We start from the raw sequence: 16,975 nt of genomic DNA on the forward strand, positions 1-16,975 counted from the left end.
ACTTCTGCTATTGTCTGACTTTCTCATGCAGTAACCACATACAGACGAGACACTGGGGAAAGTGTAGTAACAACCATTGTCAGCCATCTGTACCTTTTTAAGATAAAGGGGAGCAACACTGCTCTCTGCTGCTCCTGTTCACTCACAGCATGTGACCTGCGTACAGCTGCATTACATGTTGCCGTCCAGCAGATGGCAGGATGCAACAGTGTCTTCTGTGCAGATCACACACTAATACCCACTGAGAGCAACAAAAGCTCAGTTAGGAAATGTGCACAAACTGAGCCCTGAATATTAAATTGTGACAGAGGTATTCTGTTGCTTCCAATATGTTTGCTGAATGAAACTTGCTAGTGGTGGAAGGAGAATAAAAATCGCTTTTACTCCAAATAGTACCATTACAGCAACAGAAATGTGAATGAATTGTTTCTCAGTGGTTTAAATGAAACACTGTGGGAAGCTCAGAGGAGAAATCTGGCTTTGATGCCAACACTAGCACATGTGAATAGAAATATTCTCTATTACATTTCTGTTAAGGGTCACAGAGAAGGTGGACCCAGTCACAGCTGTCATTTCACCCTGGACAGGTCACCAGTCTGACATACAGAGAGAGATAACCATTCACACCCCATTCATAACAATAGGCTATTTAGAGTGACCAATTAACCTAACATGCATGTCTTTGTACCCAGAGGCAACACACACACAGGGAGCATATGCAAAGTCCACACAGAAAGGTACCTGGCTGATCCATGAATATGACCCCAGGTCCTTCTGTAAATATACATTACAGCTGCTAAATACTGTAGTTGTAGCAGAGTAAGAAGAGGAACATGTCGCTTTTAGGTAAATGTACAAAGTGGCAACAACTCTAACATATAACACAACACTACAACTGCACAACATAATGCATTCCAGCATTCTAATGCATGTACACAATGTGTCGTCTACGGCTGTATTGGATCTTACACCTGACCTAAAATCTCATTTAATCAGCCATAATGCAACACTTCATTACTTTCAGTTGAGGTTGCAACTGATGCAGCTATTTTTATCATTTTCAATAAAAGTGAAGTTCCTCTCTACCCAGCTGCTGACACTGGCTTCAATTAATTACTGGAGAAAGTGCAAACAGCGGAGACGTGCGTTATCTGCGGGGTCTGAGAAGTGGCATGACTCAGTAAACTGATAAGCCGAGTTAGTGTGATTGATTGCCTTTTTACCTCAGCATAAATAAATCCGCGCTACTGTACGCACCGCATCCATTCATCACTATTGTCATGCTTGGCTTTAATTATTGTCAGCATCGGAATCGGATGCCTGGCAACTGAAGGAAACACTCTAAAGCAGAGCTGGGTGCAGCTCAATGAGTTGTGTAAGTAGACTGATTCTTGATTGTTGCTATTTTAGTGCTTCTTTATGGATTGCACTGTCATTGATTGAACTCAGCTTTCTTAGTTTAGTTAATACACTCCCCACCAAAAGTATTGGAACAGTGAGGCCAGTTTCTTTATTTTTGCTGCAGATTAAAAAACATTTGGGTTTGACACCAAAGGGTGAATATGAGGCAAAAGATCAACTTATTAGCTTTTCAGGGGAGTGTATGTAAGTATGGTTTTGCCCACAGGATGTAGGATTTTGTTGTTAAGACAGACAGATCTGCGTTCTTCTAAGTCTACCTTGCTGTATGAGAGAAACATGAATCTTATGTGACATTTCTTTCCCCCCTCCACTCTTAATGAAGTCATCCAGTGACACAGAGACAGAGTTAGGATCCCCCTGAGCCCAGATGACTCTACGGATGGCTGGATACGATTGTACTATAGGCATGAAAAGGAGAAAGACTCCTGAGAGGAAGCCTATTTAAACCCCAGAGGGCCTAGACATAAAGCAAGCTCTCTGCATTATTATTTCAATGTGATGCAATTGAAGTATCCTGGAAAGTGTCACCAAATGGCACTGATGGGATTTTTCGAACACGAGTTCACACCCCGCCAGGATGGGTGCTAAGCTTGTGTTAATTGAGAGTGTGTAACACAGATGCTCTCCTCCGGGTTAGGGGCAAAGCAGAGTGCGATGACGCAGGCTGCTTCTCACATTTTCTCTAAATAATCCCGACAGAACCAGCGTTGCTTTGAAAGAGGCTATGCAGCCTCTGGCCGAGAAATGAGAGATGATCACACGTGCATAAACAGATGAATTAAATTTTATTACCATCAAAGTCATCAACTCAGTCAGGGAGTATGGTACAGAGGTCACAAATGCAAGACAGGACCTACAGATGACCACTGGCCCTGGCAAACATCACATCTACGAACACACTTGTTAAGTGCATGGCAAAATGAACAGACTAAGTACAGTGAGAGATGTATTGGAAAAAAGCATTGCTTTAAACTGTGTAACAGTATTTAAAGAGTATTTATTTGCCATCAAAACAAAGAGAACAAACTACATGAAATAATCTATTCACAAGAAATCTCATTTTATTAAGCCTACTGTTAAAATCAAAATCTTTATCTTAAACAATGTTAAAAAATAATAAAGTGGCATCTGAATTATTGGCACATCTAACCGTCACCCTTAGCTTAAAGGACAGTTGTGTATCTGCGACAATAAAGTCAAGCCTCTACATGTGATTGGTTTGCTCCTCATTCTATCTGCAATGCACATTTTAATTTGAAGTCACAGGTGCTGAGTAAATACTTTGACAACGGACTGGTTTAAGTCAAAGCGGCCGTGCACGAGCCACAGTGTTTTGTACTTTAATAAATCATGATCTAATCATATTGTGAATGTGGCTGCTGTCCTTACGTAATTAGGGCACAGAAATCCATGGTTCACGGCACAAGAAATCACATGGGGGCTCACAGGCCAGAAAAGCAAATGCTGTCTTAGTGCCCCCTACACTTGGTTTATCTGATAGCAGCCATGTGTTAGTTAAGTGACCCTGATGGGACTGACAGCTGGCAAGAACTATAGACTTCTACTTACAGGTACATGGACTTTATCGAAAGGACACCAGGAATCACAGTTTCTGCAGCCAGTCAAATATTGCTCTATTCCCTCCAGAGTGCTTACAGAGAACTTCTTCTCTAGCTCATTATTAATGCTCGAGGGGACCAGGACAAAAAAAAAAAAAAAAAAACATAGTTTGTTATTACTGTCGATTAAGTATACGCTCAAATTGTGTGGAATGAACGAATGATTGAATAAGTGGACCAACTTAAAAAAGCAAGAATGTAGAAATAAAAAATGAACATAAATAATTAATAATAAATTAAAGTTCCAAAAAGTTTTTTTGTAAATGTGTTTTTACAACAAAGCTGACTTAATAAAGATGAGCCTATAGTTAACACAACTAAAAATGATGCACGTGTTCCCTTGAAAGTCACATGTGGTCAGTTAATGCACATTTTGTTTTACAGTGACAACCAAGTATTAAGACATGTGTGGCATCTAGAGAGTGGAGTCTAAACACAAACACAAATAAAAGTGCAAACAAACCTGGCATGTGATGGATAGGGATGTCATACAGTGTGCGGTGATGTTTCTAAAAAATGAAAAGCTACAAAACAATTTGGATGCATAGAACTGAAATGGCTATGTGATGAGGACTGTTTGATTTTTCCACATAACTGATGGGGGGAGGGCGCTTAAGGTACAGTAGGAATATACAGTATCATGTACTGTATACTGTGCTTTTAGAAAATAACATTAGCCTCGACATGGTTAGTGGCAAGAGGAGGAGTGCTATGGCCTACGATAAGTCAAGGTTGGCATAAGCGCATCTTTATCCACCAAGTGGCTGTAACGTGAAATGAACAGCAAAAAGTGAATGCATGCTGTTTTGGCTACTTCTACAAAGGTTTCTATGTACAGAATCTTTACACGTACAGCTATGAGGTTCTTTCCTGAGCAGGAACTTAGCAAAGGAACATAGTGTTTGTGTGTGTGTGTGTGTGTGTGTGTGTTTATGTGCGAAGCTGCCTCGTTCATAATACAGTACCGGGCATTAAAAACCCCCAGTTACGAATGTCAGTATCGTTTAATGCACAATAAATAGTTAGTGTAGACAATAACAGTAAAGGTCACTATATTTCCCACTTTAAAGGAATATGTGAGGGCCAGTGTTACTGAGTATTACAATAAAACGTTAAAATTTAGGGAGAACCTAAACTTTTCACTGACTCAAAGAACAGATACTGTAATTGCAAAAACCGGCAGAGAGAAGTTCCCCAAGTTGGCTAATTAAAAAGGAATCAAAGCCGTTTCCAACACAATTGTGTCTCCCTACATTCTCTTATCACTAAGAGAAGAATCAGAAAGAAGACTTCAGTCGTAAGCCACGGCTTGACAGTGAATCTGTTGTTTCTGCCAAAACTCAAGTGTGAGATAGACATGTTTTCTATAATCTGACAAAAGAAACACCCGAGGGTCAGTGAGGAAAGACACACTGCATGTAAAAAGAAAGCCAATGCAATGCAGCACTCAGGAAAGGTAGCACACAGCCTCCATGAGATGATACTAAAGCTGCAAGTGAGAGAGAAGCAGAGTCAGTGTCACCATGCTAGCAGCTAATGTACAGTGTGCAGGAGTTGGTGGGGACGCAGGAGGTCACACAGAAGGGGGGTGGGGTGGGGGAGGTTTAACCCTGCTCATCCTTGGCCTCAGCAGCTGGGCGGAGAGACGTCAAAGGTTCTCCATTACAACGCAATGTGGCCTCGGCCTCCTGCTGCGCTGGGCTCGGCTGCTGTGGGTCGGCGGCTGCTGCCCCGTCCGCGGCCTCTGGCACCGGCTGGCTTTTCTCCACCCCGGCGGGGAGCCCTGTGACCACAGCGGGGCCCCCCTCAGGGGCGGCAGCAGCAGACAAAGGTGCAGAGGGGTCAGCAGCAGCCTGGGGAGCTGCAGGGTCTGCTGGGGTGGCGGCTGCAGGGCTCGTTGCCTTCGAGTCGCTCTGCTCAGGTGCTCTCAGTCTCTTCATGATGGTAGTGACACGCACAGCTTTCTGTTGGAGGATGGAGAACCAACTTTACTCAAATAATTCCTAAGTACTATAACCTGGGAACAATAACGTGCTCCTCACCAGACTGCCACGTCTCTCAGTTACACAGTTCTGTGCTACTATACCTCCTCATTCAAGAGCCAAACACTACATTGAATTTTATGGAGAACTTACTGTAGAGAACAAAAAGCCTTACCTTCCACTTGGCTCTGGCAAAGTTTTTCTCTATTTGTGCACACACATTTTCCTTGATGTTCTTATCTGAAGCTGCACCACCAGAGATCCTGTTGCACAAAATAAGAAAAAAAAAATAAACAACTTCACAACACGCATTATGCTTCCCCTATCTTGTGTCACGGGCTGCTGCACACAGGCTCACTCAATTTGTTGTTCATTTAATCACTGGCAAACCTTTGCATGGGTAAACCATTAAGGATTATTCAGACTTGTTTTCTTGCTTTTTTTTTGACAATCAAGTCATGTTCAAAATGTAAATGAGTTTGTTGGAGTTTCCTCAGATATAACTAGGCAGGGCCAAGATGATGTGACAAGATAAGGAATCAAGAGATTATTAAAGTCACCCCAACCGGTCGAGGCAGATGGCCGCCCACCCTGAGCATGGTGCCGTTGGAGGTTTCTTCCTCTAAAGGGAGTTTTTCCTCTTCACTGCCGCCTAGTGCTTGCACAAGTGGGGTTGTTGAGTTTTCTATACAATTCTGTATACAGTTATATTTTGTAATGTCTTAAACCTTAAACACTGTAAAGGGTCTTGAAATTATGTCTGTTGTGATTTGGTGCTACATAAATAAAACTGAATTGAATTGAATTCAAGATATTCCATTTCAACCTGTAGTAAACTTTAGGGCAATCCAACCAATAGTCATCAGGATATTTCAATAAGAGTCAGAGAATGTTGCTGTGGTGAAAAAGTAAATGTGACTAGATCATCCCCATCAGAACTATAAATCTGTACCACATTTTGTGCCAATCCCTCAGTACTTGTTTGAGACATATTACAATCCTTAGAGCAATGCTACTACTGTGGATTTTAAAAGACTACTCGTCTAATGTGGCAGGCATCTGTGGTTAATTGTTAAACTAAGCATCAGCTCTGGTTATCAGCGATTTGCTTGTTAAAGTGAGTAGTATTGATGAACACAACCTAGAAGGAAGAAGGTTATACAGCTGTTCTGTTAACATTAATAGAAGCTGATCCCATCGCTCTAATTTACAATCTATCAAAGCTGCCTACCATTCATGGTTTATAGCCTCCTGGGCTGTCAGTCTCTGGTCTTGATCCACCTCCATCAGGCGAGCAACCAGAGTCTTAGCTGTCAGAGAAAAATGCCACAGAAGAAGGTTTAGTCTGCATGTGAATATAACTATGAAGTGATGGAACACTCTGGGGGGAGATGAACCTGAACATACCTGAATCAGAAATTTCATCCCAATATGGAGAGTCAAACTCATAATCGCCTGCCAGGATCTTCCGGAAAAGGTTCTTATCGTGGTTTTCATAATCATCATCATCAGTCTCGTCATAGAAAGGTGGATTGCCTGACAACCTGAGGTAGCAAAGGAACAATGAGAAGCAGGAGTCAAAACGCAGCCACTTACTGTACGTTAATAAACCAATTCTGTAGTGTCAAGTCACAACTTACAGTATATACATGATGACACCTATGGCCCAGCAGTCCACAGGCCTGCCGTACCGCTGTCTGCCAACAACCTCTGGAGCTGCACAAGGGCACAGAAACATCATGAAACTCTCTGTGAGCCTCATCAGGCTGCCACATAACATTATCCAGTGGTCTGCCAATTTATAAAAGTATCTAATTTTCTAGGTTGTAAATTTATATTCTCACCCAGGTACTCTGGTGTCCCACAGGGGTCTTTGATTAGTCCGTTCTCCAGTTTGGCAAGATGGAAATCACTGATGACTATTTTAGAGTGCTTCAGGCGGTTGTAGTAAACCAAGTTCTCCAACTACGGGCAATGACACATTACAATGACAACCATTAATGTAATATTCACGTTTAAGGTCTTTCATTGTCGTAGCTAATCTGCTATTGAAAGTCGCAAGGGTTTGAATTTCACTAATGGTGTCATTTCCAGAAACAGAAATAATAAGGAGACTGAAAAGATCTAAAAGTTTAATTATGGAGCAGCTAAATGCCTTGAAAGTTTAAAGTGTTCCCATTCAAGAAAGGCATTGACTTCTATTTAAGCCATCGATCTGGGAAGCAGATCACGTTTTGCTACAAATAATGGTTATACACAATTAGTGGGCTAGGACATCTCTGGCTAAATGTAGTGATTTTCATCAGATGGTATCAGAGTCATATACGTGTCATTTGGCAACCCTCCTTCCTATTACTAGTTTGTCAAGTTGAATTTGCACAGGCTACTAAAAAATCCACAGCCACGCTAATGGCTCTGTGTGATAAGGTACAGCCGTGTTAGGAGCTAAATGTTAATGTCAGAATGCTGTGTTTATGGTTTTCGGTGTATCGGATGATTTACAGCACATTGAAATAGAGGAACTTTGCACACTGTGCTGTCACAGCGTGGTGCTGACCTTCCAGACGTCAGGAGTATTCATCTGAATTAAAGTGAAATTAATTTCATGGAGTGGCTGAGCTTTGTTGTTTGTTTTGACAGCTGGTATTTAAAAATGTAATGGTTCGTTCTGAACAACACTGATGTAGCTCGTTACCTTGAGGTTTCTGTGAACAATTTGCAGGGAGTGGAGGTAGGCTACTGCCTCCAACACCTGGCGCACCACGTTGCTGGTGTCCCGCTCTGAGTAGTAGCCTTGATCCAGGATCCAGTCAAACACCTCTCTGCCGGTTGCGCTGTGGAAAAGAAAGGGCCATATGGCTAATCAAACAGCGTCTAAAAAGAACTGATTGTACAATGCACATTTATATTAAAATGTTAATTGCATTGTTCAACAGGCTACATATGTATTTTTTTTTTTATAATTTTCGTCCGTGTGCTGTATTTGATCATTTCCTTTCTAGCGTAAAGTCACAAATCAGGCTCCCTCACAGGACAAGACTGGTATCTTACAGTACATTTAGCATATCCATGGAAATGCATCAAATTCCCCAAGAACACATGCTGATGAGGATGGAGGAACTAGCAAAGCAATCATATCTGAATACCAAATGAGTGAAGTTCTTTGCTGTTCTCATATCTATGGGGCCCCAGGCTACAACAGCTCATTCCCCATGAGTGTATAATCAACACATACAGTTCAGCAGGCACGAGCTGTAGCAAAGACGGGCAGAAAGCCTTTCCCCCCAGCTCTACAGCCATCTAAACTCACAGTTCAAGGAAAAGGAAGTATTCTTTTTTGGTCTCGTAGACGTCCACTAGCTGGAGAATATTGGGATGTTTCACCCTGATGAGACATAAAGTAGAAAACAGAGAGAAAGAATGATGTCAGGAGTCATATCGGAGATGATGCATGCATCATTCATCCAGCCGTAGGAATAATGTAAAGACCTGCTTTAATGCTCGTGAATAGCACGCTAGACGCTGAGAGCGGGAGCAGCCATGAAGAAACAAAATGAAATATCGCACACATGATCATGTTCAATCAAGTTCACATTCACATCACTGAGATCTACATGTTCAACTGCCTGGCCAATAGCAGATTCATGTGATCTAATGCCTTCACGATGGCATAAAGAAAACCATGCCCATGTCCATGCAATCACAGTACCTGATGGTGAATTTATTTTTTTCTGGATATTTTTCATCCAGGGAGATGACAAAAGAGTTCCTGTTTGGACCTATAGTTGTTATTAGCATTTCACTAAATGTGGTAAATGATCAAAAAGGATAAAACCTGTGTCTGTCGAATTGTGTCCTCTTTAAGTGGAGAAGATAAAGAGCAAAGGTAAAATCTTTAGCAAATTAATTGTGCATATCTTTTGGAGAATCTTTGTTCCTTAGTATGGATTTATAAAAGCACACATGCATCAATTTCAAATTCAATCACTGAAAATAAAATGTCAAGAACTGAATACAGTCCATCTGATAACAGGTAAGGAGAAAGCTTGGACATCACATTATCATATATATGTAGAAAAAATATAGTGTTTCTTTGCAACAAATAAAATACCACCATGAGGCAGCAGAGTAGGTGCACTACGTATATTAGATCATAATTATTCCTCACATAAGATTGGTCTATTAATAAAGCATCACATTATTTGCCTTTTAGGAGATCTTCGAGTCTGGTCTTGTCATGTCCCTCTGTGCATAATCCCAGATTGTCTGTGCCTCAGTGATTGGCTTGACCTTCCATGACCTTCAATGAATTTCCATGATGACATGTAGTCATTAATGGCAAAATGACGATAATACTAAACACAGCTTTGTGTGGAGAGCAGGACATAGTGTTTGTGATGTTTGTGGACACAATATCTAGTATGTACATATTGCTCATGTGTTTCTCATTTGCTCCAAGAAATAATATGTCTTGGAAGACAAAGAGGCACAGTACTTACTAACTGTATTTACATCTATCTACCTGAAATTTGTTGCATGTATGCACAAGAAATGTATGAAACAGGAAATGTAAAACTGTGTTGTTCATATTTTACTAAGCTATAAAACAGAACAGTGACTTTAGGTTATCTACATTAGCTATTAAGCATTAAATAAGAATCAAGTGGAAATCAAAAAAGCAAAAGCAAATGATGATGGGTGCATCACTTCACCCACCTCTTTTCTTACCCTGAGGTTTTCTTTGCTTGATTCATGCTCATAATTTAACCCTTCTGAAACAGACTAACATCTTTTCCAAACTTAATGTCAGTTGAAAAATATTAATCTATGCAGTAATTTTCCAATGGGAGGCTCTTATCAATTTGCTTAGTTCAATCTATTTAAATCTATTTTTTAAATTATTTTTTTTTCAAACATTAATTTGCTGGACACAGGGTGTCTCATTTACAAGTTGACTATAAGACTATGACTACTTTCCAGATTAGTTGCGACGTCACAAACTCCTTCTGCTTAAACAGAGTGCAGTGCGGATAAACTTTGACTCTTAAACAGTTTTCTGGCATCCAACTCCTCACATCCATCAATCTTCACAGTGGAGCTCAAACATGCAAGTAACAACAAGCAAAATACATTTCTAGGTGGAGGGAGACGTAAATGCTGTTAAAATTAGTATAAGTAACTGCAAGGAAACAGAAAGTTACTGTAGCACAAGTTGGCCTTGTATGGGATTTTGGACTTTTTAAACCTGATTGAGCACTTCTTTTCTTATCCAACACCTATATTCAAACACTTTATATTCCCGACTGTGTTTGATGCTGTTATTCACAGCCTTTGAAAATGTCATCATATTTCATTATTCACTCAAACGCCCCACTGATGCTTAGAGCAGGAAAAACGGGAGCAGCGTGCATCCCCGTTACTGAGGTGTCTAAGGTGTAATTTTCAGAAGAATCCGTTTTCAAAGTCCTCTCATAACGAAATCGCACCTTCATCTTCATCTTGCTTCGCCGCTTCTCCCGACATCAGAGACAAATAGTTTGATAAGGCCGAGGTTATGGTAATGTGGTTTGTTCTGGAAAGTTAGCCAATGACAGAGAAGCTGAGAAAAAAAAAAAACTCAGATGAACAAGGCCGTGTGTGATCAGTCAGCAAAATGAGGTGTGTTGTTTTTTAAAGAAAGCCCCAAGATTTGTTTTCTGCTCTGCTTTTCGTTTAAGAAATTGATGCTGCCTGTGAAATGAGGTGTGTATGGAATGAAATTCATGACGAAGATAAAATGGGGAATCAAAACGAAAGAACAAATGACAAACTTCAGACGACGGTGCCAGCACAAAACAAATCAGACGCTATTGAACACAGTGGAAAGAGTAGAAACACCACAAAGCGACTCACATCTTTAAGATGAGGATCTCATTTTTGGCAGCCTTGCGAACTTTCCTTCCATCCTTCTTTAGGAACTTTTTACATGTGTACATTTTCATTGTAGTTTTGTCCTTGGCCCTGAATATCTCACAGAACTCCTCCCTGAAACAAAAAGCATCACATAGCATTTCAGATTCACTATATTTGTAGGGATTTAAACACAGATCATGATGTTCATTTCTCATCCAAGTAGTTTCATAGGAGACCTCAAGTTTACCCTCTAGAGTGGTCTCACTTAAGGATAAATTTAAGGTCTCCTACCAACTTTCCACAGACTGAAGAAGCTTTTTGGAGTACTGAAACATTTTAACAACAAGTAGGAGCAAGAAGCAAGTCCAGTTGCCATGACTCAACTTCTCCTGTAAAAGTTAAAATACTCACGATTTAACAATCTGACCCAGGTCATATTTATCTGTCACGTCCGAAGGATTGTGATAATCCTTCTTTTCCCCGATTGTTAAACAGCCAAATGGCATGGCCACTCCCCACCTGCAGGACGAGAGACAGAAAGAGACGCGTGACTCATTGAATGGAATACGTCACTCCATCGTGGTGTCCAACTTTTGCTGATGATTTGTCTTCAATTTCAATTTGGCCTCACACTGTGCCATAATATTACATTGATGATGACTTGGCAAATCCGCGCTGTCCCTCAGTCATAAAGAAGTTCTGCTCCAGAAGTGCTGAGAAAGCCTTTCAAAAGTGTGAGAGAGACACCACAGGCAATATCTGTCCTGTGGATTGTTTCACTTTCTGTACCTGAGCCTTTCATGATCCTGCATTAATAAAGGCCAGAGCCATAGAGGGATCTGCTGCACAGTCTGCTTTGTCTTAGGATCCAACTTACATAACTAATAACTGATAATGACAGCTAGGAGAACAGTCTTGCAGCGAAGCAGAGGTCTGCACTGAATGTAACAGCTTTTCTGTGGGATGAAAGTTACAAACCAAAGGGGTCAGGGTGCAAAAAGGAGCTCCTGCTAATATGCTCTGCGAGCCCAGAGAAGCAACTTCAGCATCAAGTGAAGCATTTCCAGTCAAAAAAAAAGGGAGCTGGCAATTACAGGCGGGCTCATCCAGAAACTCAAAGAGGAATTGACTGCTTAACAACTCTGCATCAAGTCTTCAACACGTAATTGCTGCAGAGTCTCTCTGTGTCTTTATCTCACAACATAAAAGGATATCTGAGACCAGCCCCTGCAACTTTACAACAGGTTTTAGTTTGATTGAGAAGGAGGAGAAGGAGAGATTTTATAGTCAGCAAGTTGTTATTTTTGTGTTTCATGGGAGAAAAGGCTTTTTTTTTGTGTGTGTGTGTATTTCTTTCTTCACACTGTATATTTATGAACAGGAGTCCTAAAAGTGGAAGAAATTAGCTGCTGTTTGAGTTTACAACAATAAATGAGTGTGTCTTTGTGTATTTGTTCCGTCCCTACCAGACACTTGCACTGAAGCACTGAAGGTGCATTGAAGCTGTTCTGGCGGAGTGTGGCAGCTATTTGTCTAAAGCATATTCCCTCATTTGTTGTTTTAAGGATGGAGATGGAGATGGTGGAGAGAGCTGTCTAACATTGCGGCCCAAAAACTACCAACTGTTCAATTGGTTCAAGGTCTAGTGATTGTGAAGGCAACAGCATGCAATCATTTTCACCAGTCACCATCATCCTCACACTCAAACTATTCAGTGACTTCTTGTGCCCTATGAGTGTGGTCAGCCTCATCAAGAAAGAAACCACCCTCATCAAGATAAAAATGTGTCTAATACTCTAATATTAAAGAACACAACTTCTCATTGGAACATGGGACTAATTTTATTAGTCATTCATCGCTACTTATTAGGGTTAATTGTGTGATTTCAAACTGAAGAAAATTGTGACTTTATTTCATTTATTATGGTAATATATCATATAATAGCCAGTTAAATGTGAGTAAATAGATTTAAGAGAAGCCAGTTTCCCCTCAAAATAAAACAAAGAAAAAGCAAGTGGGTTTGGTTACAACAAGCAACTGTGTGATTAAATGTTCTCTTGCTTCAAATCCCACAACAGATTAGAGAAATCTGGTGGGAGAACAATTGTTGCCTCTCTCAACAACTACCACTCATGCGTCCTTTAATAAGGCACTATGCCACTTATTATGCCAGTTAAGCTGCTCAGGGGCGTACAGTACAACACTGAAGATTTACTGACTGGTCCTGAGCTGGTGTGAATACCCTGTCTGTGAAGCTGTTTGAATTCAAAGTGGGACCGCGCTGAAAAACGACTGTGCAGCAAAAAATTTCTCCTGATAAATAAGAAGTAAAAAATATTTATCTCCTAGCCGAAACCATCCATCTGTGCCGACAGTCTGGTGATGGATGCCCATGTGTAAATGAGCTCGGCTAGCATGAGAAGTATAGCATTATGTGTAAGAAGGGCAATCTGTTCAGTGTAGCTCCGCGAACCAGCTCGTAATCCAATCTAGATGGACGAGGGCGAGCACAGGGACGTCTCAAATAGCTGAGAGAAAAGCGTGCGCTCTCTGAACTTCCTTTTCTCATCTGAGGTGCGAGGCTCTGTTGTGCAGTCAGTGCGAGTGCCTGACCTTTCTTGGCTCCCTATTTCTCTCGCTGTCTCTCGGTGGTAAACGCTTTAGCTCCATGCTGCAAGGCAGACAAGAGAGTTCTGCAGGGGCCAGTGGCTTAAATGGAAGATGGTGTGGCGGAAGAAAGGCATTAGAAAACACCAGGGAAAATCTATGACACAAGAGGAACACATTTATATTCAACAAGTAGCTGGAACAGGAGTGGAGGAGAAGGAAAAGAGAGTGAGCATCGCTGAAAGACAGTGAAACCTAATTCATCTAATTAAATCTAATAAGTCAGCTGAAAGTGTCTTTGAAGATGTGAAAACGCTTTCTGCAGCCAGCCTTAACTTACAGGTTCATAGTGGACTTGTTAAAAAAAAAATTTATGGAGAAATAAACATTTCCCAGACAGTTTAGTAAAAAATCTTTTCAAAGTGCTTTGGTCAGCCTCTCCAAGTAAAAGAAGAAAAAAAAAAGTGTGAATTAGTTTAGTGGACAGACAATTCATGAAGCATTTCAAGCGGAAAGAGCACGATGCTGGTCGTATTGCATAACGGAGACAGCATAATGGGCCCATTTGGACTGACCACCATCAGCAACATTCAAGCATTATCACGCCATGCTCTGACTGTTATCTGCCCTCCGGGAGCACCAATCGATGGCCTGCGATGCTTTACGGCCCAGTGTGTGACCTCCATCTGCCGGAGGGGGGCCGTTTGGGCCCTGCTGCCCTGCTGTATCACCCAAGATTTTCTGCAGATGCGGTGAAGATTTACAGGACAGAAGATGGATGGTGATAAAGATCTCAGGCTTATTAGGAAAGCGCAGCACCTCCTCCAGCCAGGCAAGGAAATCAGCAAATGAGGTTTTTTTTTGAGCCTGCTGGAATTGATGAGAAACTTTTGTAGCGCTCGTGTCTGAGTGAAGCTTAGGATTAGGCTAAATGCTGCGCTTATGTGCACTGTGTCAAGACTTTTCAAGGTAGCTGTAAGGGGGATTATTTTACCTGCTGCTGTAGCGTAATGTTGTGCTACACCTCGGGAAAATGGCTTGTACCTGTTTGGCATGGTAAGCCCTTAACGTGCACGAGGGCGCAGCCATTTGCTCTAATCCGACCATGACATTCATCAGAGACAGAAAAGTGTTTTTGGAAATATTTCACTTCCTGTTTAGTTTTCTAGATTCTATTCTCTTTACTCCACCTCTGGCTCAGTAGCTACTAAATGAGGATGCACAGTGAAGATCAGACCGCACAGTAAAATGAACCTAAGCAGCGCAGAGCCAGACTGATGTAAAGACTCTTTATTACAAACACACACTCAAACTAGATAATACAGAACATTTTTCATAATACTGGATAATCATATTATCCCAACTACATTTACCTGAAAATAAATCAAACTACTAATATGTTTTGCTAAACACATTTGGAAGAACATTGCTGCAAATATTCAGTGGCAACTTGCTTTCTATGTGTCTCATACTGTTTCCTCAAGAGACCATCATAGTGATAGACCATCGTTTGTCATACAATGGAAATCACTTCGTCATGGAGAATAAGTACTGTAGGCATGTTCAGCCAATGAGTTTTCTAGTGTTTAAGAAAATGTAATCTGAGCCTCACTGCACTTGTGTGTTAAGCTGAATATTATACACCATTGTTGTATATGAATTGGGGCTGTGGAAATAATGTACTCATTTTCACTAATTAATCACAGAAAAAAAAAAGAACTAATTAAAATAATTCATGCTAATTAATTGTGCTCAGCTGTGTTCTTTGACTCGGTATGTCGAGAATAAAGACACAAATGAAAAGTAACCAGTGTGGGTATTGAGAGCAGTAAGGGGAGAGAGTTACCAACTAAAGCAGGGCCAAGTATGTTCTGCAAAACAATCAATATGAGCATAACTGTGGGAAGTACAGGTGCTGGGGGTGCAGTACACTAAGTCAGACGGCAATCTGCACCTCTTAACATGTGGCTAGAACTAGGAAAGTGAGGAAAGGGTGGGGTTGTGCAGTCCACCATGAGCCAACACTGGGTTGGATCTCCAGCATATCACTTCAATGCAAAGTTTAACTTCAAAGTCTGTGTCAATTATGTATGGATTAATTTATCATTTAGTTATTTATTATAAATTAATTTGCATTAAAATATCTTTGAATGCAATTAATTTTGATAAATTTATTAAAGCATGCAATTAATGTGCATTTTTGATTGCTTGAGACTAATATTAATATAGACTGGGATGCATGGAAATAATTTAATAAAGATACGATCACCTTTAAAAAATATATTTTTTAATGCTTGGAGCCCTCCCTCTCCCTGCTTAACTGTGCTCTACTACTGTGTGTTGCGCTCCATCTTGCTCTTCACAGCCATAAAAGATAATATAGAAGCTAAAACCTGCAAAACTTTTCAGTTAAGCAAAAAGTTCTCTGACTGATTAGAGGTGTTAGCATCTTTCGGCTCATTTGTTTTGGTTTTATGGCACGAAACCTCAATGATTTAGTGTATTCTTACTGTATGTCAACCCCGTTTCCTAATGGAACGAGTCAGTTTTCAACAAAACTGCTCTGATAAACCTAATATATGCCACGGCAGACAGACAAACTTGTGAGATCAAACTGGCAACAACAGAGCCAAATTACCATCTTTCCCCTCAGTGTGCTGAAACTAAACTAAAAGGAAAATTGGACTGTCAGGTGGCAGAAACGTGACTACAACTTAATGCTAATGTTGTTCAATGTATGCAGTAAGCGATTAAGTTAGTTATTAACCCTTGTCAGAGCTTTTTAAGGTAATATGTCAGTGTTGTTGCACTGCCCACAAGATGCCGAAAAAAATCAATCAGTGCTGGTTTGAGATCCACTTTGGATTCCCCTAAGCCCACTCTCTTCTCAAGTGTTTTGGAGAAACTCGTAATTCTGTTTTGACAAGGCTCTGCTCAGCCATCTAAAATGTCATCTTGCCCTCTCTCTGATGCTCAGTTTTTCTGTCTGTTCCTGGGGATTGGTTGGAGCCTCAAACCCACAAGGACAGACTTTCCAGATACTGGGAAATAAACATCCTTGACATTTATTTTCTTTCATCCCCACTGATCCCCATGGGGTTGCCCGAGAGACTGTGGTTGCACTTTGTCTTCAGCTGAAGTGAGAAGATAAAGTCGACACAGATGAGCGTGGCCTCAATTGTTTGAGAGTTAATACAGACCAACGCAAGAAAGATGCTTGAATAGTTGCTTTTCACTATCTCTTCATGAATTAAGTTATCATGGCATAGAAATTATGTGATAAATCTCTACTTTTTAAACTGGATGCGAATATAAGGACTGAAAGATAATGAAAAACAAGAAAACAAGTTCAGGTTGGAAACTCAAAGCTACAATATGCAACTTAAAGTAGTGCATAAGGCTTGAAATCAATCCAGGGCAAGCCTCGAATAAAGTGAGGCCACATGCAAACTT

The 16,975-nt window shown here is 40.8% G+C and overlaps 1 protein-coding gene across 1 annotated transcript in view; it reads right to left on the reverse strand.

Annotated features, from left to right (window-relative positions):
• Positions 1–4,645: 4,645 nt before the first annotated feature.
• Positions 4,646–16,975, reverse strand: part of camkvb (CaM kinase-like vesicle-associated b) — a 32,420-nt gene continuing 20,090 nt past the window's right edge. The window contains exons 2-11 of the mRNA XM_026349183.1: positions 11,327–11,434; positions 10,916–11,047; positions 8,334–8,408; positions 7,719–7,857; positions 6,868–6,988; positions 6,664–6,739; positions 6,431–6,567; positions 6,255–6,333; positions 5,199–5,286; positions 4,646–5,005 (exon numbers count right to left, since the gene is read on the reverse strand). Of these exons, the coding sequence (XP_026204968.1) occupies positions 4,646–5,005; positions 5,199–5,286; positions 6,255–6,333; positions 6,431–6,567; positions 6,664–6,739; positions 6,868–6,988; positions 7,719–7,857; positions 8,334–8,408; positions 10,916–11,047; positions 11,327–11,421 (1,302 nt within the window). The 5' untranslated portion in view covers positions 11,422–11,434. The remainder of the gene's footprint in view (positions 5,006–5,198; positions 5,287–6,254; positions 6,334–6,430; positions 6,568–6,663; positions 6,740–6,867; positions 6,989–7,718; positions 7,858–8,333; positions 8,409–10,915; positions 11,048–11,326; positions 11,435–16,975) is intronic.

This window comes from Anabas testudineus, chromosome 5 (genome assembly GCF_900324465.2).
Source record: "Anabas testudineus chromosome 5, fAnaTes1.2, whole genome shotgun sequence".
NCBI lineage: Eukaryota > Metazoa > Chordata > Actinopteri > Anabantiformes > Anabantidae > Anabas > Anabas testudineus.